Below are 27,843 nucleotides of genomic sequence, written 5' to 3' on the forward strand. Positions count from 1 at the left end.
TTATTACCTTTTTGTAGTGCTGTTTACCTCTCATTTGGGGATAATCACAATGTAATGCATGTTACCAGAGGCTGATATATAGAAGTCTATTAACCACGCTGGACAACAGGCTTCCCGAAGGAGCATATGGGCTTTACCCCACTTTATCCCTTGCACTTGATGTTCATTGTTCTAACTTTTATTTAATGAAAGATTCTAGCAATTGTGTCATGTAGAAAATGATTCTGACTGAGCAACAGCTCAGACCCCTTAGACAAATATACCCATCACCCTGTAGACTTAGCTCAGTTCTTGATTTTCCTAAGCCATAGCTCTGCAGTCAATCCTGTGATCTCTAAGGTCTTCAGAATGATCTTATATAATTTCAAGCCAAATATTCCAGTTAGAATACTGCTAGCAATAGTAGTCACAGGAACTCTCTAAATATGCACTGGATCATTATGCAAGTGGGGAACTATGAATGTGCTTGTGTACATCTATATATGTAGGTAGAAGGTTTCTCAAAGGTTCTGAGGCTAGCTACAGATGCCTGACTAATCAACCAGAATAGAAAAGCATGAACACTTATTTATCAAACCAAATTAATTGAAACAGAGTTACTTCTTGGTACCTTATGGTTTAAGTTATTCCCTATACTTTCATTGTTATTACTCTCCTAAACAAGTTAGGAGCTCTTGTAATAATAAATGTGTTTTAGAAGTGGCCTCATTCAAGAGTTGTCAGCTGTAGATAGTTGCACATGTGTTTTCTATTCCGCCAAGCCTCACTGAACTCAGTCTTTCCCGGATCAAAGTGGCCTAGAGATAAGTATTAATAGATGTTTGGAAGACTCCTGTTTGGGTCCCAATGCTGAGGTTAAATGAAAAGGGGCAATGACAGCAGCTTTTCTGAGATGCAAGGCTCTGTTTTGTTACAGTTGCTTTCCTCTTGTCATCTGCATCTGTTAAAGCGGCCAACCCCAGTGACAGACAAGAAGTAAATGTGAGATTTAACAGATTTGTTCTTGAGCAACCGATCTTGCATAACAAGACTGGCAGCACGCTGTCAGTTTTGTGTGTCCCTGGTCTCTCGACCTTTGCACTCCCTCCCATGCTGCAATCCTGCTGACCTGTTATCCCACGCAGAGACGGAGAAAATGCTGGCTTGCACGATGCTTTCTGTGGCACGGCACGATTTACAAGACAGGGATTCAGTGTTTCAAATGCGTTTCTTTTTCTAATTTGTTGAAGTGGAGCTAGCTGGCTACATGAAAAGTACTACAATTTGTTAGGCTTAGAGTACAGCTAGAACTACAGATAACACTCCTCCACTAGCATGGTAATGCTTACAAAATGGTAAAGTTAAAGAAGGAACTGATGGGGAATCTTTACCTTGGAAATAGGGGCTACGTTTGTGTCGCACATGGGTACGCAACTGCAAAGTCTAAAATTCACCAACTGGCTAACCCATGACCAATAAGATCTTACAGGTTTATCCAATGAAAAAATGCCCTTTGTGCATTTTTCTGAAGGTTTGCTTATTTGTTTTTGTTTATATAGGATGATGAAATAGTCTTTGAATTTATTCCACTCTGAGACAGAATTCCTTAAGCTGTTTAGGAAATAATTTGATTTCAAAGTTGATCCAGTTATCCTAGAATAATGAAAAAATTATCAGTTATAATATCAAGTTTTAATCTTTCCATAAACCTAATATTTTAAATATTTATTATTTACCAATTCCTTTTTTTACTGAAACATTTTTCTCCCTTTTATATGTCAGACAGGGCTCATTTGTCAGAATGAAACTAATATGGATACCTTTCTTTATAAAATATCTAACAGAACGGAAAAAATGAAATAAGACATTAGTGGATCAGTTTATTTGGCTACATTTTTTTTGTCCACTGCTTAATGGCATAACTACCCAAACAAGCACGGGAGGGGAAGACACGGGTATGTGCATTCACTCACTGTCTCCTAAACCTCATTTGTTTGCAAAGGCCATATTTTATTCATATCAGATTTGAAAAATAAATGGAATTTTCCTAATGTATCTGTCTTTCTGACAGTGAAGACAGAAGGAAGATAAAACTTAATCACAAGAAAATGCTATAGGCCAGAAAAAAGGGTCCTCTGCTGTGGCCAGTAGCACAGACATTAACTGTAATGCAAATGCCTTTCCAGATCCCCCATCCTAGTATGTATGCAAATCCCAATAGTATCCAGCAGATGGCGCAAGCCTAACTCCAAAGTCTGGAAAGCCAGTAGTTCACATCCTGAAGGATGTCAAATACCAAACTATAGAACGAAAAACTTGTTGTACAACTTTTGGACTCTTCAATTTTATCGCATTATTGTAGTTGAACATAATCCTAGATTTACACATCATATTCTTATTTTATTCTCCTTTTACTCTATCGCTAAAGTAAACCTGGGTATTGCTTGTTAAAACAGTCAGCCAAACAAAAATAACCAGGAATACACACATATTTATTCTGTTCAGTTTGATCAGCTGAACCTATTTGTCTGTCAATACATAATTAACATACCCAGATCTATTCTTTTTCCATGTGATTTATTCATGTACTATAATTAAAAGTAAATGGAATTGACAAGTGTGGAAGACTTTAGAATGGGAAGGAAAAAAGTCTAGTGGTCTTTAACAATGTCAAGAGCTCCCTTGTTTATTGATTGACAGTTGCTTCAAAATTTCTTAAGTTTTTGTGAGCAATACAAATGTAATTGTCTCTTACATAATATTCAGAAGGAAAAACTTTTTCTCAATGAACAGGTTTGAACAACTATTCAAGAGGACACAGATTTTTATTGCAATGTTAATTACAGAAGCAGAAAACCTAGGAATGAAAACATGATGCATTTCACAAGTAGGCAGCCACAAAATTCTATAGTGGTTTATTTTCCCAGAAGACCATTGTCCCAGCATTAGGTGGTAATTTTACAACATTGTACAGTTTGTCCCAGGAAAAGCTTAGAATGACTATAGGGTAGATCCCTTCGGGCGAATTAAGAAGCTAAAATGAGCATGCATTTCCCAGTATTATATTAGTGTGTGTGTTTTCTTGTGACTATAACTTAGACCTACTCTCTTTACTGCAACTAACATGTTATATTGTAAGTTATGTGTTATATATTTACTTCTTTAACTAGACTGTAAAGTCCATAAGAATATGCACATTCATCTTGATATCACCAGTGCTGGCAGGACCTGATACATAGAAAGTATTCAATGATGCCTATGGAATAGAAATATGCTCAGTTTATTAAAATGGCCATTCAATCAAGAAAGTTCAGCTTAAACCAGTGATTCTCAACCAGTGTGCTGCAAAAAATTTTAAAACATGCAATACCTGACTCTTTAGTAAGTGGCACTGACCTCTTTTCATTTACATTGTCAAATTTAAAAATGACAACAGCCACACAACAGTGGCTGTCTGGTGTGAATGTTGGCTTGAATCATAAATATATAGGTCATATAATAGAGTGACATCTTATTGCTCACTTCACATAATAAGGTCATGTCTAACTGGTTAATTCTTGATACCAGAAAATCTTTTTTTTTTAAAGATTTTATTTATTTAATTTTAGAGAGAGGGAAAGGGAAGGAGAAAAAAAGGGAGAAAAACAACAATGTGTGGTTGCCTCTCATGTGGCCCCCACTGGGGACCTGGTCCACAACTCAGGTATGTGCTCTGAGTGGGAATCAAACCAGCGACCCTTTGGTTCTCAGCCTGTGTTCAGTCCACTGAGCTACACCAGCCAGGGCCAGAAATTCTTATATACAAGTATAGACAACTGATTTTTTTTAAAGCCACTTTGGAGCAAAAAGGGTAGGTAATTAATATTATTTTTTGGTAAATCAGTAAAAATTATATCTATTTTTATCAGTTGGCAAAAATATAACATTTTTTGGTGTGCTGCAGAATTTCAGTAATTAGCTTATGTGTGCCCTCAGATGGAAAAGGTTGAAAATTGCTGGGCTAACCTGTCATGTATAGGTGTTGTGCACAGATTTTCTTGCTCGTCAAACAGTGGGTGACATCTCACGAAGCAGGGGTCTTTCGGCTCAAACTTATACTGAAAACTAGAGATGCTCTTCCTCCAAGGTGATCTGGCTCCCTTCATCTATAGAACTCAGGCCATGCATTTACACAGGAAAGAAAATGAAGAACATCTCCAACCCCAGCTCCTTGGGACCTGAATGTGGTTGAATGGCCATGAGTTTGTTCAAACCAGCACTGTCAGCAGCCTCAAACAGAAAGTAGACGGTGCATTCCTCTTGGTTGATCCCTCCAGTGAGGATTTTTTTTCCTACTGGTTTTAGGTGTTTTTTTCATAATTCCACACAAACACTTGTACTCAGTTTAGCTTTCCCTTTTCCTTAACATATTTTGCATTTGCTAAAACTCATACTGAAAGTAAAAAGAGGGAGAGGAAAGCCCACTGAGGAGGAACGTGTTAACGTAAGGTCGTAAGACAGTGGTGGGGGCAGGGGTAGTATCTCCATTAGTCGTGTGGGCCACAGCTGTGTTGAGGCTGGCTGTGTTTTTAAAAAATCCTAAAAGCAAACGGGACAACTATAATAGCATAATCAATAAAGTATATTTTAAAAAATTTCTAAAAGCTAGATACCTCTCCTCCTCTTCCTTCTCCTCCTCCTTCCTTCTCCTTCTCTTTTAAATGTGTTTAAAATTCACACAGTAAAAGATGCTGGTAACATATTTTTTTCACTTTGTACAATGGTATTTAACTTCAACCTCTACATCTGCCCCTCAGTTGCTTTTCCCAGAAGAATGTCAGTTTCCATTCTTTTCCAAAAATGTTCTAGGCATATACAAGCACATCCACATTTATACATGAGTATGTTTTTAAAATGGAATCCTACTCCACACACTATTCTACAACTTGCTTTTTTTCAATGCACGCTACTTATTTTCATGCTGAGTAATATGTCATCATGAGTTTGCACCATAATGTATTTAATCAAGTCCCCTGTTGACCAGCATTCAGGTGGTTTCCAATTTTCCACATCTGGATGGTGCTTCTTTGCTCCTCCTTTTATCCATCTTTGCACACTTGCATGAGTATGTATGTAGGGAAATTTACCTGGTAGTGAAACTGCAGGGTCAAAGGAAATTCTCATCTTAAATTCTGCTGGGTATTTAAACTGCCCCCCCAAACAGTGCACCAAGTGATTTTGCCACAAACAAGGTACATGAACACTCTTCTTCCTCATCAACCTCCCTCCCTCTTTTAATCCTCAGGAAAAGAACCCCAGATACATTTTATTAGCTCACAATTATTGAAAGTATTATAAATATTGATAGATCACTCGTAAAAATGTAGGAAAGACAGGCAACAGTGCTTATTCTTTACACATTATATATGAATACAGTTTGTTATTTTTATTATATAATTTTTGTAACAACAAAAGTCAAACACTTGCTGTAATGAAACATAAAAGAATAGGAATATAATCAATATACATATAAATTCCACTTTTCTCTGTCTCTGAGTCTCCTGCTTGCTGAGGTATAAAGGAAGCAGGTTGTTGGCTTCAACCAGGAAAAAAAACCCAAAAACCTATTACCCATAATTCCTTACAGCATATGTGCTTGGTGATGCACCAATGACAGTACGATAAATCTGCTGTGTGTGAGAGCCCAGCATAGCCCAGTTAGGAAAGTGGCACTCGGCAACCTGTGTCACCATACATCACCTGGAGACACTGCTGGCTATGCTCCGGAGACTGACACTGCTCTGATTTTTCTCTCTTTTGTCACTGGCTCCTCCAGACATCACTGTCTTGTTGAGTGTAGCTGAGTCCTGACCAAATTTCCCTTTCCCTGCCTCCTTTCACTACTTTGACTCCAATAAATCTCCTCACTCTGGCAGGAGGGGTTGAATATACAGCCTCTTCCCCTGCAGTGAGCAAGACCTGCACGGAGATAAGCCAGCCAACAGTTGGGCGGAAGGGAGCGATTGGTCTGGGTCTTTTGATAATTGTGTCTCATGTTTGAGGAGCTTCTAACCTTCATGGCATAATCTGTAATAATAACACACATGTTAGGAGGATGTGACCAAAAGATGGACACTATCACCATGATAGCATAAACACGAAGAGGGGCTTTCAGGTACAGACTACAGGCCCAACCAGGTATGCTCCTGTCATTATTTACCTATAACCGAAATCTTCCAGGCCTTATCCACATGTGGAATCAAATTGGACTTGTTATATCTACGTCAATACCAATCTCAGTGACCCTACTTATTCCGGCCCTCTGTAATATCCAACCTACTTATTCTGGGGATTCTCCAGGGTCACTCGAAATTGCTCTTACCAAGTTGTCAGTTCCAGCCAGAGTGATGTTGCAGTATCCACTCCAGTAACGACTACCTGCAAAGGTGCTTGCTTGGAGATGCTGCTCCATTAGCTGTGTCTCAAACTTTAACCTTGAATGTCTCTGGAAAGGGGGCTATCTCCTGACCTTCACAACTTTCAAGGAGGTAGCAAGGTCCTGTGTTCCCAAGAAAGCAGAAGAATTCTTTTCTTCCCAACACTGCACTGCCCATCAGCACCTGGGCACTAAAGCAGCTGCCCCCACCCCTTGCCTCCCTCATGGAAATAGCCCCCACAGTCTTGCCACTAGTCCCTTTGTATAGGGCTCAACATAAGTCTCTGAAACGCCAGAAGCCACACACCTGGTGTGGACCCCTCCACTCCTGTTTCCCACTTTCCTGAAGTCTACTTCCACTCATGCTTACATGCCGTATTCCTGCCAGGAATGTTCCATGGAAAATAAGTAGTGAAGACAATATCTAATCTGGTGTACAAGGTCTCCATGATCCGCTCCTTTCTTTTTTTTTCTTTCCCCTATGCTGGTCTCACCCCTTCACACCCACTCATCAGTCATATTGAATGACTTTCTATTTCCCAACAAGTTTTCCGTTTCTATGCCTATAACCTTTGTTCCCAATATAACTCAGCCTAAAACACATGTCTTCCCATCTGCTCGTCTTTCAAAACCCAGGTCAAGCATAACTGCAATGGGGAAGACTTCTCTCTCTCCCTCCACCTCCTCCCTCACACCCTGAAAGAACTGATCGCTTTCTCCTCTGACCCAGCACTACACTCTATAAAATTCTACCACAGCACCATTTTATTTTATAAAACTTGCTAAACTCAAGGGCAAGATCATTTCATCAGCACCTACCTCAATATCTCTTACTCAGGAAAAGTTTGTTTGATGAATTAATCTCTTGAAAAGAAAATAAAAAGTGCTAGCACATCTTTGTAGTCATATGTAAATAATAGTGATCAGCCATTCTTTTTCCCAAAATGCTTCATGTAATTATATCTGGCTTTGGATAACATTTTGCTTATAGGAAATGCTCCTATAGAATAACAAAGTGGATAATTCCACATGGGGGAACAATACAGACAAATCTACAACATGGGCTATAGCGCCTGGTACCCACTCTCCTTGGCCCACCTTAGGTTGTAGCCACAACTAGCCTGGATAGATAGATGCAAGGTGAGCCTGTGTGCATTCTCGCCCAGGACATTCTCTGATGCTCTACAACCTCTAGGCCCCAGGCAAGTGCAGCTGGAAGCAGAGGAAGTTAATGCCCTCTTTCCCAAGGGGAGTGGGCAGTTACATGATTCAGATTCCTTTCTCTCAGGTGAACAATACCAAGGGCATCCTGGGTGCTTCTCAGCAGTCCAGGTGGAATTGAACCCCAGTCCTTACAGTGGCAATGTCAGTAACACCCTCCCAATTGGCATTTCCTTCTTTCACTTTGGCTTCCTGCTCCCTCACTTCCACTTCATAAGATCACCTTCTAGTAACTACTGGCACAAAAGTGCATATCTCAGGCTCCGCTTTCAGAGAGCCTGAACTAAGCTGGCCATGGGACCTTGTCCTGGACAGGGAACCAGCCCACTCACTCTCTGCAGTACAGTAGTGCATGAAAAGATGTAGCAGGCTAGCTTGAGCGAGGCCTAGGAGACATATCAGTTAAAGGCAACACATGGTTTCAGATTGGATGCTGGTTTGGACAAGTCAGATATAAAGGACATTTTTTAGACAATCATAAAAATGTGAATATGGCCTTGTACTTGAGATGAAACTATAGTGAAGTGGAAAAATAGGTATTGTTAACTGAAGAAGCAAGTTACAAAACAAAAACAAATAATATATATATATCAATTATATTTCTATCCCAAAAGATATAAAAATGTTTTAAGTGATCTGGAAAGATATACATAAAGGCATAGACACTTCAATCTCTAGGTACTTGCAATAAATTTTTTTTGTTATTTTTGTCTACATTTTCTAATAGTTTACCACACACATACACTGCTTCTGTGTTTTTTTAAAAAAATTGTAGGCTAATGCTGTGTCCAACTTTCAACCTGTTGTTTTGTTATTCGAAGACAGTTTCTGTACAGTTTAGTGATAAATGAGTCTGAGAAACAAAGAAAAATGTAAATGGGCTGAGGAGAGCCCCCAGAATGCACTGTGGCAGGATGAGAGCATACAAGCCAGGACCAGCTCCTGTGCAGACAGGATCCCGTAAATATCGGAGTCCAATTCTCTGTGAGTGTTATACATCCCTCCCTGTAAACTCACTGACATGCACTCATTGAGATACTCAGAGAAGGCAAACATATCCCAGAGCCCAGATGGAGGAAGATGCTTGTTCTAACCAGCACTTCGTCATTCGTAATTGCAGGGATTAGGAGCCAGCCTTCCTGCTTACTAACTGCACCTGATGTGACTCCACAAGGAACTCCCACCACAACCCGCACATTCTCTAGAAGCTGGTTATCTTCCCAGACACTTAATCTTTTCCCAGCCAGTCCCCCCAAAAAGAAAATAAATATTTGTAGATTAAAGGAGAACTGCCTTCTCATCTTTTACAGCTGCTGGCATGCAAGCTGTTAAGCACCGAGTGTTTAATTAATGGACAGATACTGTTCGGCAGCTAGACCTGCATTCAGATGAGTTTGGATTCAAGGGGCCAGGAGATAAAGATCTGAGAGTGGAAGAGCTGGACTGCAGTTGGGTTCATTTATAAAAGAGGCTGTTAAAGGTCAACTGTGTTTTCCTGTGCTAGAGATAAAGAGATGCTATTAAAAACAATTGGAAAGTAATTCATAAGGGAGCAGGAAGTCACTCAGGTTAAATTAATTTGTCTTTCTGATAGCGTGGTATTCATGATGGGAAAGCAAAGCGACCTAAAATCAAGATCTCTCAGAAACAGCCATTGATCATGTCTTCCGTGCAAAGCCACTAGAATGCGCTCCAGGTTCCAGGACCGTTGCTTCAGTCTGATCACAGCATCCCCGGAGCTCATGCAGCCGCTTCCCAGTCTGAGAATTCGCCATTGTCCCCTAAGGTTTGTAAGTGCAGTGGCATTTCTGTGGACACGCTGGGGTGCCCGAGCTTGCTGACATCTCCCCATTGCCCCCGATGAGCTAAGAGTCGGGCACCAGGACAACTCATCGTGCACATGACCCCACTTTCTGACATTTAGCAACATATTAGAACATTCTAGCTTGCCACACTCAACTCACAACCTCCCCCTCCTCCCTGCCCTCATGCCAGCACACCCTCGTTCAAACAAACGCATACCAGGATGGAAATGGTTTGTTTATCCAGAGAATATATCTACAACTATGACTGGCAGGTTATTTAATTCTGCATGGAAACACAATACGTTTTCTCTGTTCCTCTCTTTTCAGGGTAAATCCTTTCATGCAAGCACTACAAACTCCCCTTCTCTTCCCAGCACATCTCCTGATGCAGGCTTGTGGTATACAACAAAGGGCTTATGCTTTTAGTGCCTGGAAAGGGCAGTGCATTGAGACACACCTTTATCTTCCTCTGGGCAAGATGGGGGGCGAGTCTCTCTGCTGCTGGGCACGGGGATGAACAGGGGCAAATACACTTTATCAGACTGTGATCTCGTGTAGACAGCCTGGGTCTTATCGGCTTCTCCCCTTCTTGTTGCCAGAGGAAAACTGCTTGTTGCTCTTCTTTCTTTCTTGGGCTTGGAAATTAATTGGGGTTTTTATTTCCTGAAATCACAGGAATAATGAGCAATTCCCTGCAAAGGTCTGTCTGTGAGCAACCTGCATTTCTAGACACACACTAATTATAGCCCAGCGCAGTGAGCTGCTCACCAGTTTTCCAGTGTCAGCCAAGGAGAGACAAAGAGGGTTGGAGGCAGTTAATGTCACACACTTACCGCTGCTGATCATTTGCAGGTTTGAATAACAGCTTTGTAATTCAGATTCTGCACTAAAAAGGCTTTCCAGATCAGGTATCACAAGGTTTCTCTGAGCCTGTCGCCTTCAAAAAACTAGCGATGCGGACATGGTCAGCATTAACTAGCACTAGACTAGATGCACCGTGTTCATCCTCAGACTTCATGTGTGTGACTGTAATAGAATGTGCTCTATCTATACTGTGGTCAGTGGAGAGAAGCCCAGAAATGGAGGCTACTGGCCAATGAAGCACCCCCCGCCCCCCGCCCTGTAATGGAAGCTAATGAGAAACCACAACACATCGTGGAGAGAACCAAGAATAACAGCAACGATAGCTACTCTGATTGGGTACCTGCTGTATGTCGAGACTGCACCCCTGTCTCGTTTAATTCCTAAAAGCATGCTGGGAAGTGGGGATTATTGTTTCATTCTCCAGTATTCAAAGAATTTAAATGAAGCTAAGTTAGTAATCTTCAAGATTAAATGCCTGGCAAATAGAAGAAACCAAACATACCCGTGCTACTTGCTCTGTGCTGGATATCTGAAACCACCTCCTGTGATTCAGAGTTAACCAATGAAACTGATTTGAGAAATAACTGCAGTGTACTGGGTGCCTTCTTCTTGTTTTGTCTGCCCAGCTCCCCTCCCATTTTAATGTGGAATCAGCCTCCATGGCTTCTTGGGCATGCCTCTCCCCTCATATCCAACCATCTCCTTAACACCGGAGCCACTCTCTTATAGGCCCTCCACCCCTCTGCTCACTGCCGATTGGCCCAGAGAGGGACACCTGCTCAAGCCAGGCCAATCCCTAGGACCTCCCATCCCCAGGCTACAGTTATTTGTGGATGGGCATGTGAAACAGTAATAGGAGTAAAAAAATATATTAGTGTTTTTTATGTGTGAAGCATTTTAGATTTTAACTCATCTTATTTTCAAAACAATCCTATGCTGTAGATACTGTTGTTATCTACATTTTGCGGAGGTGGAGAGTTAAATCCAAATGGTTTTGGCATCTTGTCCAGCGTCACATAGCTAGAAAGTTGCAGAGCTGAGACTTGGTTTGTATCAGTCAGCTATTGCCACAGCAAGGCTGGGTTAACAATTAAGTGGCTTAGCATATCATGTATTATCCCAGATCTGGCTGGCCCTGTCTGGGCTCTGCTGTCTGCTCTGATGGTCTTGGCAGGGCTCACTCATGTGGCAGGTCAGCTGGGGTCAGGAGATATGGCCTGGACCAGGCTGGGTGGGTGGCTGTGCTCCATGCATCTCTTATCCCTTCTGCGGATTTGAGAGCTGGCCTGGACAAGCTCTTCTTACAGAGTAGCCAAAGAGCAGGAGCACAGATGGAAATAAGAGACCTCTTGAGGCCCGGGTTCAGAATCAGCGCACTGCTATCTCCTCCTCATCCAAACATAGTCAAGTAGTGGGAAATGTAGTCCATCTTTTTTGAGAACTTCCAGTCAAAAGCAAAAGATAAAGATTCAGGGAGACATGAAGAATTGGGACCAGTGCCACAGTCCACCACAGAACCCCATGTGCTTCTTCAGGAGTCTTCTACCTCAAACCGGGAAATTTCAGTTGGTGGTCGGTAGCTGACTGCAGGAGATGTGAAGCTTGAGGCTGTTGGCACCCATACTTGCCAGCATGCAGAAGAAGCTGGTCTGCAGCAGGGTGCAGGGAAAGATGTGGAAACAAGACAGACAGTCCTAGGATGGCTGTGAGGCTGGGACCAGTTGATCTAAGCTGCAGCTGTCTCCCTGCCTTCCTGTCATTTGGATGGTCAAGCCTGTTTCTTATGGCCTCACCTTAAACTCTTTTAATTTAAGGTTATTTTCTGTCAAATGTTACCCAAAGAGTGCCAAGCAATAGAACACCTTGTAAGTGAAAAACAAAACAAAACAAAACAACAAAGAAAAAGAAACCAGACCGCAGTGGTTCATGCTAACATAACTTCAACATACATTTTATGCATCTATTATTTGCACTGAATTATGTTGAAAACTGGGGGTTAGACAGAACAGGTACAGTTGACTCTCTGTCCTCAGGATAAACAACACATACACAGCTTGAGACACTGCAAGATGAGTCCCATTGGCTCCCAAAAGAAGACAGGGGACAGGGTGGGATTAAACTCTGACTTGGGAAAAATGGGAATGCCTCAGAGAGGAATCAGTGTGTGCTGTCAAGTCCAAGTGATGAGGAGGATGTCCAGAATCAGAGGGGAGGCAGGAGGTGGATGGTAGGGAGAGGTTTGGTGAGGGGAGTGGTGGCAGGTGCAATGAGCGGTCATAGAGGCGTGACACTCCATGGTATCTGATGAAGGGATCAGAATCAATCACACGGTTACAGATAAGGAATTTTAAACTGAAAAGTTGGTAGGAAGAATTTGTCAGTGTGCCACTGAGAATTATGCGCGGCTGGCAGAATTGTTCTGCCCTACTTAGCAGACACTACGTCCCTAGGGGGCCATGGACTGTGGAGACTGTCCCTTGAGATGGTCCCGCTCCTTTCATCCTGGCACTGAGCTCGAGAAGCAGCGTTTTCTTCATAATTTGGTTTCCCACGCAGGCTGTCCCCTAGGGAAGGCAGGCACTAACCAGACAATCCACTTGGCCTTTCTCTGTCTTAGCATATGTTTTAAGACTGACAACCTAGTTTATAAAACAAACTCTTGAGAGTCTAGTGTGTGGTTAGGACTCTTTATTTTACAGAAGCCCAGAATAAGTGAAACAAAAAGAGTTTCCTGGAAAACTGTCAGTTTGGCTTTGAAAGAAGGAACTTCAGGCCCCAGAACTGGGTGGGGCCTTCAGGACATGGGACCTGGAACTCTGTGTTCTACTCTCATCATTGTTTGGGGGATTTTTTTCTGAGGTCCTACATTTACAGTCCATAAGCAAGAAGAAGGAGAAATGATTTTGCTAGTTCCAGCTGAGCAAATCTTAAATAATGCATCCCATTGTTCAGGTTTGGATGGATACATTCATTTGTGGGGTGCTAGAGGGATGAAATACAGTGATTGGTCCAGTTCAGGATCGTGGGGCCAAAGACCATGAGAATACTGTTCCAACGTTTGGGGAGGTGGGAAGGGTATTCTCTTGGACAGACAAAATCAGTGTCACTACTTTTGTTTATCCTGAACCAATTGTGCATTATGGCCCCAGGCTAACGTGAAACTGAGTCTGAACCGACAAAGTGGAGGACTGGGCCCCAAAGATGGAGCAGCCCATTTTCACCCTGGCACCGTTCTTTTGGAAGTCATGATTTGATATGATGCAAATTGAATAAGTGTTTGGAAAGGTCACAGATTAACTCTGCAAAGGTTAATTCTGTGGGTGGAATAATTACATTTAGATCGAGGTGGAAAACTCTGGCTGGGCACCAAATGAAAACAGGGAATGGATGTCTCTACCTCCTTGGCTCCCTTGGGGAGGCACCAATGTACCTGGTGGCACTGACACAGAAGATTTTAGCAATGTTCCAGATGCCCAGGGTAAGGGTGACAAGAGGAATAGCATGCCCAGAGGATGTCCGGCCGTTTCCAGAGCTCAGTCCAGGTGACAGGCAACTCTTCCTGCCTTAGCCCCGCCCCACCCAAGAAGTTCAGCATTGTGTTCAAACTGGCACAGGAAGCCTCCGCACTCACACATGCAAAGGTCAACAACTTTCCACCATTTCTTTTAGCCTTTTGTAAAACCAAGAAAGTACTTAGGCAGATCAAAAACAGCTACTCATATAGTACTTGGTAAATGGAGGATATTTAAAAGCACACCCAATAATCCAGGGTTTTGAAAGTGAAGCATGAAATATAACAAGAAAAGCAGTGACCATCAGAAGGCAAAGCCCCTGTCACTCATTCGGGCGCACTCTCGAGCAAAGCACGTCTTCTTCCATGATGTTGCCTCGTCTGTGAAAAGAGCCTGTTGGACAGGTCAATCTCCAGGACTCTTTTTACGCTGAAAGATCTACAATTTCACTAGAATCTCAACCTGTCACTGGATTAATGCCTTAGTGTTTTCTCAGTAGGCTTCACTGCTAGTAAGGATGATGGGAACACTGGTGTGGGAGCAGTGTCTATATGCAACAAGGCACACCTCGAAAAAATGGAATGGTCTGGAGGGTGGGCCCCTTGTAGTACAGGCTTCCCTCCTAGGTGAGTGTTCTAGGAGCCCATCTGTAATAGTGCACCAGCTGGTGGTGGTGTGAGAGCTGTGTTTGGCTTCAGTGAATTTTTCCAAAGACTCCACACATTTGCCCATTTCATGATGGGTGGTTTACACGTGCACCTGCCCACACCGGCACTGAGTGTTCAGCGGTTTTTGACCAAAAACAGCATGACCCCAGTGCCCCACCCTCCCTATTCACCCCATCTCACCCAGAGTGACTTTTTTTTTCTTTCCCTGGATGGAAAAAGTCCTCAAAGGGAAAGGTTTTGCTGATGTGGAAGAGGTGAAACAAACAGACAAACAAACAAAATGGTAGAAACACTAAAAGGCATCAAAATTGACAAGTTTGGAAACTGTTCTGAACAGTGGAAAGGATGTGTTAGTAGGTGCATTGCAGCAAATGGAGAATATTTTGAGGGTGACTGAAATTTAAACATAAAAATAAATACACAGTTTTTTATAAATAAATTCCATTTTTGGGGGGGGGGTCCCGCCTCACACTAAACCATCCCCAGTAATTAATTTATACAGCCTAGAAAAGCATTCAGAGCTCAGCACTTGGAACCTCCCAGATCTATGTTGAAATCATGCCTCTTCCACATTACCTGGTGTGATGGACATTGCGAAAAGAGAATCACTAGGATGTGGCTCCTGCCTTTCAGGTGTAGGACACTCAACAGCGGCTCCTTGACTTTGAGTCCAGGAGAAGTAGCAAGGTGAACATGCCACATCTGGCCTTACACATCCCAAGACAAAATGTGCAGGAGGCAGGGAGAGAAGTGAGAATGCAGGCCAAGAGTTACAGAACTTTAAGTTGGGAAAAAAGGTATCTTTTTTGTTCTTTCAGCAATGAGGGCTAAGAGCTAAAACAGGTAGATGGGCTCTGACACACAGATTAACAGTTGCCTCAAAAATGCTGTTTCATAAGGAACAGGACGGGGAGGCCCTTGGGGCACAAGTACAGTTCTAATGTCCTGTCAACACCGAAAATCCCAGGCAGAGCTGCATGAGCTGCTGTGCCCTCCTCCTGCCACGTGCTGGGAGATGGGCGATTCCATTCAACCTCATCCTCATGTAATTTTTGGTTTTCTGACTCTCCCTATGTGTGTTATATTGTTGTCTTTGGTGAATAAAAGATAATTCTTCCAGGTACCTGCCTTCCTGAGGAAGGTGGGGAAGGGCTTGTGGTCTGCAGTCAACTAGGATGAGGCTTAAATCCAAACTTGGCAATGTACATAGCAATGAGGTGGGAGCAAAATGGTCAGTGTGCACCCTTTTCATCGTTTTGATTATTAAACATTGTGGCTATATTGCCTGGTTTTAGAAATTTAAACTCAAAAGAAATTTGGGATGTTTATATGTTTAAGTAATACTAGCTTCTACTGCAACTAAATCACAAAACTCAAAGGCTTAACACAATATGTATTTACTTCTCCCTCACATAACATCCCAAAGCTCATGGTTTCAGGGACCTACACTCCCTTCATAATAGGTCTCCTTCCTCCTATGGATCTCAGAGTCCTCTGCATCCAGCTCACGGGGCAGGGAGCAGGAGGAGGCATGGGCCTAGAAGTAGGGCAGTCACTTCTTCCCACATTGCTTTGGCCAAAATGCAGCCCTGTGTCTACCCCTAACTGCAAAGGGAGCTGGGAACATAGTCTGGCTGTGCATCCTGTGGGGAGGAGGAAATGAACATATTGAATAGGTGTTGTTTCTGCCACCAGTGAAATGGCCTAGCAAAAGAGAATTTTATTTATTTGTTGAATAGTTGAAATCACATGTATTACTACAGCATTGGTTTGAACTTGTAGCACTAAGTCACTCTTCTTACAAGATAGATTTGTTGAGGTCGATGAGATGTGGACATTCACTATTCTCCTCCAATCATCAAATGCCTTAGTTTTAGTTTAAGGGCAGCCATGGAAAGATCTGTTATGAGGGCAAATCTTGAGGGTTCACAGAACATTAGGACTCTGTTCAAGACCCTGTATTTTGTTTTCTTCAAGGAAGATGGCAGGTCACTGTTCTGTTGATGATTCTTAAGACATAAGACAAAGATCATCCTATGTCTCAAAGTGCCTAGAAGGTGGGCACTGTTATCACTGGGGTGTCCAGGATCAAAAACATATTTACTTACTAGTGTAAAGAACTTGAGAATAAATCAATAATATTACTAGGGGTCTTCAATGGAGAACTGTGCATTGTTTGGAGACACCTTTCCAGGGTTATCTGATTATAGCTTTTATTGCCTTTGAGCTATATTACAGTTGATGGCAAGGCAAATCATACACGTCTCTGCACATGCAAATGAATTCTGTCTGGTGGAGGGCTGGCCCTCTAATGAGTTCATTTGGAAATTCATTTCAAGATTCCTAATCTGGAAATGTATCTGTTCTTTGGATTCTTCTTTGAATTGGCTGTAACATCTGCCTGGTTCCATGGTTAAGAATGTGTTAAATAAAATTTATAATGCATGTTCACTTTTTATCTGCACAAGAGTCATAATTTTATCCTCTTTTAAAATGTATCCTTTAACACTAGTAATGATTGAGAAACTGAGGATTTGTTAATACTGTCAAGTTCTGGACATTCACTAATCTCATCCACTCACCAACTGCCCTAGTCTTAGCTTACAGGCAAGTCATAGAAAGATCTGTGACTAGGGCAGAGAGCATCTGTCTCTTGTCAAGCTTTGTTTTCTTTCTTTGGTTTACTTACTTGTTTTGTTTTCTCTTTATGTTAGGCCTGTCATCATTGCCAGAAAAGCTGTTAGGTAGTAAAGCATAAAAATCAGGCAATGGAACAATTTTGCTATCTTCCATTTCCATCCCCACCCCAACTGTTAGGACGTTATGCCAGCATAAAACCCTAAGAAAGCCTGTTCTGCTGACATTTCAAGCTCCCACAGAAAATGCTGTGAATCTCCTGAAAAGACCTTATTTGCAAGATTTGCTCAACAAAGAGGTTGGATAAGTATCTTGGATTAAACCTTCAAAGCAGCAGGCCCTTGGTTCCTTCTCCTGATTAACCAGGGACCTCTTTGAAATTTCCTTTGTTATCATAATACATTTTCGGAAACCATCAGCTTTTACCATGAGAAACACTTTAGTAAACACACTCCTCTATGCATTTCCTCCTAATTAGCAAAAACTTGTATTTTGCACAAAAAATTTCCATGTATAAAGTTTATCTGCAAAGAATATTGAGTGTGAAGTATTATAGAATTAGATGGCTAATGGAAAGTGTATTTTTCCTACTGATAACATATCAAAATCGGTTAGTCTGTTCATTAATTTCTAGCCGCTTAGCCTCCAGGAAGCTCAGAGCCATATTTGTGGCTTAACTTTAATAACTCAGTGGGGCTTGCCTCTCTGCATTCTACCTCTCTCCAGCTTTGACCTTGGTTCCTAATTTATATTTTACCTGTTCCTGATTTTATTTATTTATGCTTATTTTCTTCTGTTTTATTGCATAGATTATATAAACCATCTCTAATTTCTCAGGGAGTAGTGCAGATATAAAGAAATAAATGTATACAAGCCTCTGCATTGAATCTTATAAAGAAATTCCTGGGAAAAATTACAATTTCCTTTGTCATTGTTCTCTCCTGGTACACTTCATTCAGAGACGATGAAGCACTTAGTTATCCTACTTACCCTGTTCATATGCTATGTAACTATATGAATCCAAAGTCATAGTAAGGTCAGATTGCTGTGTCCCAGGTCCTGTAAGGATTTACCTCATAGAAATGATATTGAATCTTCTATTTCTATACATTTCTCAGCCATATCACCATTTATTACAAAAAGCACTTTCTGATTATCAGAATCTCATCAGTCTTTTCTATAGACATCTCATAAGGAAAAAAAAAGCCTTCCATTACACTTACAGGTTAAAATGCAACTAGAAGAGGCCTGTTCATGGGATTTGAGTTGCATCTAAATGCCCTGGTAACCCAGTGCTTCCCAGACCCCTTTACAGAGGTGAAATCCCCATAGAAGGAACTAAAGTGTTTCCTTAAAGAGGGAAAACAAAAGGCTTGGTTAGCTGCTTTCCCACCGAGTTGGGGAAAGCCCACTTGATGGTGTGGTATTAAAAGCACACTGAACTTGGAGAACCAAATGTGGGTTCAAGTCCTCGTTTTACAGCTCACTAAAGTGTAGTTTCCTGTACCTATGAAACATGGGTAATCATTCCCCTTAGCTTTTGAGGGGTTGTGAGGAGTCAGTGTGAGCATGTCTGGCATGGCAGTAGGAATCAACTCCGTGTGCGTGAACCCAGGGCTCTTTAAGTTTCTGTCTTTCCTAATGACCAGCTGCCATGCTCAGACAAGCTTCAGCAACACCTCTTCCCAGGGCTGTCCTAGCCCTAGCCTTGAACATGTCTCATTTTGCTTTAATTACCTATGAGGAAGCTCATTTACGAATTTATTCGCCCATGTGTGGCAGACAGCACTTTCCAAAGACAGTCACATTCGTCGCTCCCATCCCATAAGCTCTTCTGCAATGTGAAAGTAAAGGAAGGAAAATGTGGTCTGGGAAAGGATTTGATATCCAGTCTACAGTCATTCACTTTCTCAACATGGACACCAGTGTTTTGAGTTGTCCTTTTGTTTGTCACCTCGCGGGTTAGTGAGGATGGATGGGATGAGTGCTTTTTTAAAAATATAAAATGGGAAATGGAAACTGGAAGACTCCTCTCCAGGAGTATTAGTTTGGGGGGAAAACATAAGGAAGTGAGAACCTGAAAACTGATTCCCTTGGGGGATGTATTCTCCAGCTTGCAGGATATTGCTCATCACAACCACTCTTCTGTGGCGTGGTAATTTGAAACTAGTTTTATTACTAGAAGTCAACAAATCAAAGTGAGACTGAGCTCAATATTGAACAAAATAGTTAACTTTGATTTAACAAAGATTCTTCTTTGTATTTCTCAGAATGCACTGTGACTCTCCAGGATGGTGGAGGACATTCTCCAAACTGATTTGGGTGTGAAACTGTTTTTGTTTTTTCCATCATATGAGAAAAGTATTCAACTAAACATGCTTTGGGAGGTACTGACTGTATAAGCTATCTCTTATCGTGTAACAAAACACCACACATTTAGCTTCAAACAACACACATTTATTATCTCACAGTTTCTGTGGGTTGGGAGTCTGGGTGCACTTTGCTTGATTTTCTGCAAGGCTGCATTCAAGGTGTTGTCCAGGGGTGGGTCTCATCTGAGTGACTGGGAAGAGCTTCATTCCAATCAGGCTTTTGGCAGAATTTGTTTCCTTGTGGTTGCAGGACTGGAAGTTCCATTTTCTTGTTGGCCGTTCCTTGCCACTTGGGTCTCCTTTCATCAAAACCAAATGAGTGGAGAGTCTCTTCACAAGATGTATGCTACCATCTTATATAACATAATTATACAAATGTCTTCATGTTCACTCCATCATCTTTGTCGAAATCAGTTGATTAGAAGCAAGTCATAGGTCTCACCTGCACTCAAAGGGAGGGAATTACAGAAAGGAATGGATATCAAGAGTTAGGAATCGTAGTGGTAAGAACTGCAAAATGCTGTGCAAAGGACTTTGTCTACCACCCACACTAGGAGAACAAAGCAACTTCTGTTGACTCAGGGCTGCATTCCTGGAAAGACAATCCCAGCCCCTTAAAATGGCTGCCTGAGAAGGCTCAGAAAAATTTTTTGTGTCTTCTAGCTAAAATCTGACTCCCTTTTCATAGAGCACTTGCTTTAGAAAACTTGCGATTGTAAATCTTTTCTCTGTCTCTTTGAGACTTTGGCACCGTGACCTGGGGCCATTTTGTACAACCGAGGAATGTCCTTGTCAATGACCTGGAAGCCATTCCATTAAATGAGGTCATCATGAGAGATAGGGTCCTTGTCCCCCATTCCCTGTGGGAGGGTAGGAGCCTAACTCAATAAGCGCCAGTTAGCAGACACAAGGGGCCTAACCACATTGACCAAACTCCCCCCATGACATCCTTTAGTACTTTTCCATTAGCACACTCAGCATTTAAATGGCATCCTGTTTCAGTTTCAGAGAGGTGAACTCAGTTTACAGGGCAGTGCCTTCCTCCTACTACAGCACCCTGAACAAGATCTGTCTTGCCACCTTTGACAAATGTCCAACTCTGTTTTCTCTGACAGGAGCAACCTTAAGAGCTGATCTCCCACAATTACCTAGAGGTTTTTGTATCATCTTGCTTTCCGTTCTAACATATCTACCTTAGCAATGCTGAGCTTCAGTAAGCATTTGTGGATTCTGTGTTTGTAGAATAGCTTCAGTATTTCTCCTCTTGTATAATAGACATGATCCTAATGGGTATTGACTGTTTTAAAACAAATTAATCAAAATTAAAGCACGAGGGGACTTTGATATTGGTAAGAACCACAGGCAGAGAAATACCATCTGGGTTGTAGGTCTGGCTCTGACAGACCAGCCTGAGCAGTTAGCAGGGGGAGATGAATTCTCTTGGTGGTAAAGCATGGTTACCCGTAGGCGTTTGGGAGGGGGCGGAGGAGACAGTCTCAGCCTTGCTGGCAGACAGAAACCGAGCTGGAGTGGGTAGCATGATGTGTGACCCCAGTCCCACCCAATGGGAAGTCATTCTTTTCCCCTGAGGAGTAAGGATAATCTCAGCAGAAAAAAATATTCCATTTATGCAGCTCAAGCCTGAGCTGGAAGAACTGATGAAATGCAAGGAATTGGGGCTCTATAGGAAGTATATTTGGGAAGCAAGGCACACATGGCCCGGGGCATTGATTTGAGCCCTTCTGTTAAAGAATCCTTCTGAGGCTGTGTTGGGTCTAAAAGGGGTGGCTGCATGTGTTCCCTCTGACCGCCTCCTCACAGGACCATGGTTGACCAAAGAGCAGGGTCTTGCCCCTTGTGGTATCCTATGAGGAGCAGGTCACTGTCTACCAGACACCTCTCCTCTGACCCTGTAGGGCCAGTTCCTCTGTGTCCCACAAGCCTGTACCTCCAGCCCAGCTCCTCAAAGGGTGTATGTGATTTGTAAATCATGATACACCAAACCGGGAGGAGAAGATGTTCATCAGGCATTAAATGAGTACAGAGCAAGAGGGTTTTGTAGGTGGTGGTGGTTTGTTTTGTTTTTCAAGGGAAGCTCAGAGCTTCTTTTATGTTTTATAATATAAACTATGGACACGAAGAGCTGAGACATTTTATCTGTTCAGCGAACTGCAGAAAATGCAAACCTTTACAAGCCAGAGAAATGTGTCTTTCTTGTGTGTGCTTAGAATATTTAAAGATGAACCCGTGTCTAGCTTTTTTGTTCTCAAAATTTTGGAAATAGCATTCCATGAGATCGTATCTTTTAAAAAATTAATTGGTTCCAACTTTGCAAGAGTGTTTCAAATCAACTGTTATTTCCCTAGTTTTGTATCACCTTTTATATTTCAAACTATATCATTTTTGTCATTGCAATGTCACTATATAGTATCCTTGAAAATATGATTCTGAGGAAAAGTATTCCTTCCCCACCCTCAGCGACTGGATCCAAAGCCATAGTAGCTCTAAAATTAAATTAAATTCTATATAGATTTTTGCCTCTTCTTTTATATTTTATTTTCCCTCCCAATATTTAGACCTACTTTTCAAGAAAACTATTTATTAATATTTTCATGGAAAACTTCATTTATATTTTTCTTTCATTAGTTGTTTGGTTGTAGATTCTTCAGTTTAACATTGTTCTGGTCACAGTAAGAAGCTTCAGGCCTTGCTCTGAGTATTGGCCACCAAGTTGTAGATTCTGTCCTAGGACCTTGAATATCGATTGATTTTTCTCTTTGGGGCTTGTTCAGACAGTAATATTCTTTGTGCTTTGGGTTTCCCTCATTATGTGTAGCTTCCCTGAGCTCCTTGGTTAATATTACTAGCTTTCATTTTTTTATTCTTGCTAGATTATGATAGCTCTAAGCTTATTTGGGAATAAAATGTTAATGAAATTATAAGAGATATGATAGAGAAGATATTTCATAAATTTAAAACTATTTGAGAAAAAGAAATGATTTAATATCTATCATGTTCACTACTGGTTTAATCTTCACATTGCAGATAAGTCTTAGTGACCCTGGTCTGGGAAAAAGTTGGCTTCCAGTGGTCCTAATGGTCACTGCGTTTGTAGCTGACCACTCTCTACCCACAGTTGATCCGATGTGGGGAAACATGTGACACAAGACTCGTGTCAGGTTACCTCATGTGAGACTAGAATTTGTTGAAAGCTCCTAGAGTTAGAAGATCAGGAACTTGTTATGGTTAATTTGAAAACTTTGATGGTGAATACTCAGAAAGGGATGATTTTCACCCACATACCCACACATACACACAAGGGGGTGGGCGTTGGTACTGCGACTAGCTAAGAAAAATAAGTGGAAGACTACAGAAAAGAATGCTGATAATTAGCTACCTTTATCCCAGCCTGTCTGAGGCTTTCTGGCCCTTGGATTCTATTAGAAATCCCTGCACTCACACGTAAAGTTGTCTTTGACATAAATAGGCTTGAGTGGACTTTTATTCTTTACAAACTAACTGTTTGTGACTAAGAAATTTTACATTCCTGTGAAAAATTGGATTTGAAAATTAGGACTGACTTTTCTTTTAAAAATAGTAGATTGAACCCATGTTTCTCTCTGCTGCTTCTCTAAGAAGCAGTAAAATCGCAGTAAAGAAATAAAAGGTTGTGTAATGACAGGGACAAGTAAAAAATGAGGTCAAATTTTGGATCAATGGGAGGAGAGCAGGATGAGCGATAAGTGTCTTAGCTAAGCGGAGAAGATGAAGCGCAGGTGCTTGAAAAGCAGGATGAGAATCAGACTAGTCTATGTCTCAAGCACCATAAAGACTCAAGAAATGGGACCATCTGGCATGGTGGGAAGCTGGAGTGAAGAGCAAAGCTGGAAAAGAACATGAATAAGGAACAGACATCTAGGTGCATTTCCCCAACCTGCCCAGTCAGGCGAGTATCCCTCCAGCTAAAGAAAGGAAGTTGTTCCCTGCCCGAAGGAAACCAAAGTCTCCAGATGGAGGGACAGAGAGGAGGCTCCCTACTGACTGTGAGGTTGAATGAGTTTCCATGTGGGCTCATGAGATTCTCTAGCCCCACGAGAGCCCTGGCTCCCACACTCCTGGCACATGGTCTGTCCTGAGACATGGGTCCAGGATGGAGGCTGTTGCATTCTTCCTGCAGGAATCAGCCTCACAAAAAAGAAACAGAGGTACTGGCATTTGGAGGAGTCTCCTATTGAAGCCTTCTGGGGCAAAGCTCACTGGCCTATGAGCTGCCCCATGTACACAGTGCCCACTCTGTAAGTAGGAGTGAGTCCAAGATTTCCAGACATATGAGGAAAACTTTCAACAGGAAAGGGGAGAATGAGGGGAACAGGTTACTTAGGGGCACAGCGGGTGAAAAGCAATAGTGCAAAATAGCCCAAAGCTTCATTTAGATGAAGAGAGTTTGAAACTATCAGCTTTGTAAGAGAATGGCCTGGAATGAGTCAAGACATGTGGCTGGAATAGAACTCTAACAAGGGGGTGCTACTAGTTTCAGAAAGCAGGACCCAGAAGGATATTTCCTGATAGAAAAGGAGAATGGGGGACCAGCTGACTGTCTCGGTCATCGAGAAAGGCAGTCAGGATATTAGAAAAACAACTTTGCAAACAACCTCATAGAAAAAATGGGCACAACATTTGAATGTGTACTTTAGCAAAGATTATATACAGATGGCAAATAGGCACATTAAAAAGCATTCAACATCATTAGTCATTAGGGAAATGCAAATTAAAACTACTATGAGATGCCCATTTGACTGGCTAAAGACAAATCAAAACAAAGCAAAAGAAAACAAAAAATACCAAGTGCTAGTGAGAATGTGAAGATGTGAAGCAACTATAGCCTTCGTTGTTGGTGGGAATGTAAAATCCTGCAGTCACCGTGGCAAACATTTTAGTAGCATCTTACAAAGTTAAATATACACTTACCATTTGACCCAGAAATCCTATTCCATGTCATTTACCCAATAGAAAAGAAAGGTATGTCCTCACAAAGGTCTGAAACCTAGAAGGCACTCAGATATCTCTCAACTGGTGAATGGGTAAACATACTGTGGTATATCCATACAATAAACACTATTCAGCAATGAAAAAGAATCAAGTCCTGGTACATGAAATAGCCCCCCCCTCAAAAAGTTACATGTTCTACCATTCCATTTATATGATGTTCTAGAAAAAAAGGCAAAACTCGGGGGGCAGAAAACAGATTACTGGTTCCCAGAGGTTGGGGGCAGGGAGAGGCATTTACAGTTGGCTCTAAAAGGGCACAAGGAAAGTTGGAAGTGGGATGGAACTGTTTGCTATCTTAATTGTGGTGATGGTTACATGACTTTATGGTTTGTCAAAACACAGAACTTCACATTAAAAGTGAATTTTACTGTATGTCAATCATATTTTTCAGAAATGAAGGAAAATTAGTGAGCTTTCTGACTGGAGTGATAACTGGAAAATGACATTGCTAAGGTGTGTAGGAAAGCTGAGCTGGGCAGCCCACGAGCCCCAAAGGAAACAGTATGTTCTGCCTTGGCAAGTAGAGCCCAAGGTAGCAGAAACACAGAGAATTAATACGGGCCAAAGCTGCGGGGCTTTTTGTTGCTCACTGGTATTCTATTGCATGGCGATACCAGACTTTCTCAGTTTGCCAGTGGAAGGACAGCTAAGTTGTTTCCAGGTTTGGGTAATTATGAATAAATTCTCTACAGTTGTTCCTCTCTTGTATGCAGTTGCACTTTCCACAATTTCAGTCACCTGCAGTCAACCATGGTTTCCAAATATTAAATGGAAAACTCTAGAAATAAACCTAAGTTTTAAATTGTGCACTGTTCTAAGTATTATGATGAAATCTCACACGGTTCTACTCCTTCCCACTCCAGATACAAATTGTCCCTCTGTCCAGTGTCTCCCGCCCACCAGTCACTTGGTAGCCAAGTAGTGGTTATCTTGGTTATCAGACCAACTGTCTAGGTATCGCAGTGCTTGTACTGAAGTCACCCTTATTTTACTGAATAATGGTCCCAAAGCGCAACAGTAGTGATGCGGGCAATTCGGACATGCCACAGAAAAGCCATAACATGCTTTCCTTAAGTAAAAGGGTAAAAGTTCTTGACTAATAATGCATTTTATTATCTCATTTCATCACAAGAAGGATGAGTACAGTACAGTTAGATATTTTGAGAGATAGAGATCACACTCACATAACTTTTATTACAGTATATTATTATCATTATTGTATTCTATTATTATTATTATAAATCTCTGACTGTGCCTGATTTACAAATTAAACTTTATTATAGGGATCTATGCATATAAAATTATATATATATATATTTTTATACATATGTTTATTTATTTCATTACTATCCATGGTTTCAGGCATCCACTGGGGGTCTTGGGACGGATCTCCCCTGGACGGGAGGGGACTGCCGTGTGCATGTTCATGTGGCTCATTCACGTGGCTACTGAAAGACCTGAACAGATAAGGCCGGGATACAGGTTTCTGAAATGCAAATCTGATCATGTTATTCCCCTGATTAAAATTCTTCACCATTTCCTTATTGTCTGCAGCAGGGATTCTGCACCGTGCCAGCACATGGGAATTACCTGGAGCACTTTTCAAGCTACCAGATGCTTGGCCCACCCCCAGAGATTCTAATTTAATTGATTGTTGGATGCAGTTTGAGTGTCAGTTTTTTTAAAAGCTCCTCATGTGATTTTATTCTTTTTTTAGACTTAATCTTTCTTTTAAAAAAGTATTACTGAAATATAATGCACATACCATATAATTTATCTATTTAGTGTACAACTTAATGGTATTCGTTATATTACATTATTTATTTTTAAAATTGTGGTAAAAATGTATCTAACATGAAATTTGCCATTTTAAATAGTAAAATTCAATGGCATTAATTACATTAGCAATATTGTAAAGCCATCACCACTATTTCCTCTTCCTAGTTGGCTTTAATAAACATCCAAGTCTATAAACTAAACCCAATGCCTTAGCCAACCCCAAAGCCCTCCTATCCTCCCAGCCGCAGCTCCTGTCACTTCCTGCCCTGCATTCTCTTGGGTCCAGACGTGCTGAATCATCTTTAACCTTTGAAAACTCTTTGCCGGTGCATGCTCCTATTTCCTCTCTCTGAGACTGTATCGCCAGTACTTTTGGTAAAACCCCATGTCTTCAAAGACAGATTCAATATGACTTTTATGGAGTGTTTTTTCCACCTCTGGGCTTACTTAGCTACTCCCCTCTATGATCCTTAACTCCTTTATCAACTTCTATTCAAGCACTTAATCATGACTATTTTCTATGTCTGTTTCTCTCTTTCTCTCTTGGTGAAACTCAAATGGTGAAGTTGCAATGTGAACATATAAATCCATGAGGCAGTTTTCTCCAAGAACTGCCAAGAAAGCCACCCGAGAGAGTGATGTGAATGAGAAGTAAACTTTTAAGATGCTGAGATTTCAGGGATGTTTGTTTCCACAACATAGCCTAGTCTAACCTGACTAATACGCTCATGAAGATTTACTTATGATATATTTTTTTCTTATCCTTACCCCAGGACATTATTTCATTGCTTTTAGAGAGAGAGGAAGGGAGGGGGAGAGAGAGCAACATCGATGTAAGAGAGGAACATCGATTGACTGCCTTCTGTACATGCCTTGACCAGGGATTGAACCTGCAACCTAGGTACGTGCCCTGACTGAGAATCAAACCTGCAACCTTTTGGTATGCAGGATAATGCTCTAACCAACCGAGCCATGCTGGCCAGGGTCATTACTATATTTACCAGCTGCTCTCTTGCTATATAATTAAAAGGAAAATGTGAGACTCCATGGAAAAGAGATTCCAGGCTTGAGAGAAGGCAGGAAGAGAGCTAGAATTTAGAGGAGTCTGGGAAGGATGAAGGTGTGAAGGAGAGGTCTTTGGCAGAAGTTGTTCCTCCAGGAAGATAGGCCTGGGCTGGGATGAGGGAAGAGGGAACTCACAAACTGAGCACTGAAGACAAACAGCCTACCAAAAGCTTTTGCGGAAGTCTGTTCTTCACTTCCAAAATTAGATATAATCAAATGCAAAATTTCAAATCCTAAATCAATAATTGCGAAAAAGATGCAGTCTAAAAAAATAACTAGAGTCATAATCCTGAACAGCTGTTCCACTTGTTAATTTGATTTTTACTAATAAGACAGATTTTCAAAGGCACTGCTGAATACACCACTTTTGTCCCTTGTTGATATTAGATGCCTCGGTTCAACAGTGCTCTGGAGGTTGGGGTGTGTTCTCCTTTATGATTTGCAGCTCTGATCAGTTCTATTTTTCTGCGTAAGAGC

General features: G+C 41.5%; 1 protein-coding gene across 1 annotated transcript in view; it reads right to left on the reverse strand.

The window, feature by feature from the left end:
- Positions 1-19,536: 19,536 nt before the first annotated feature.
- PHF14 (PHD finger protein 14) overlaps positions 19,537-27,843 on the reverse strand; it is a 183,221-nt gene continuing 174,914 nt past the window's right edge. Inside the window, exon 18 of the mRNA XM_036010574.1 lies at positions 19,537-19,915. Coding sequence (XP_035866467.1) covers positions 19,892-19,915 — 24 coding nt within the window. The 3' untranslated portion in view covers positions 19,537-19,891. The remainder of the gene's footprint in view (positions 19,916-27,843) is intronic.

Source organism: Phyllostomus discolor, chromosome 10 (assembly GCF_004126475.2).
Source record: "Phyllostomus discolor isolate MPI-MPIP mPhyDis1 chromosome 10, mPhyDis1.pri.v3, whole genome shotgun sequence".
Lineage (NCBI taxonomy): Eukaryota > Metazoa > Chordata > Mammalia > Chiroptera > Phyllostomidae > Phyllostomus > Phyllostomus discolor.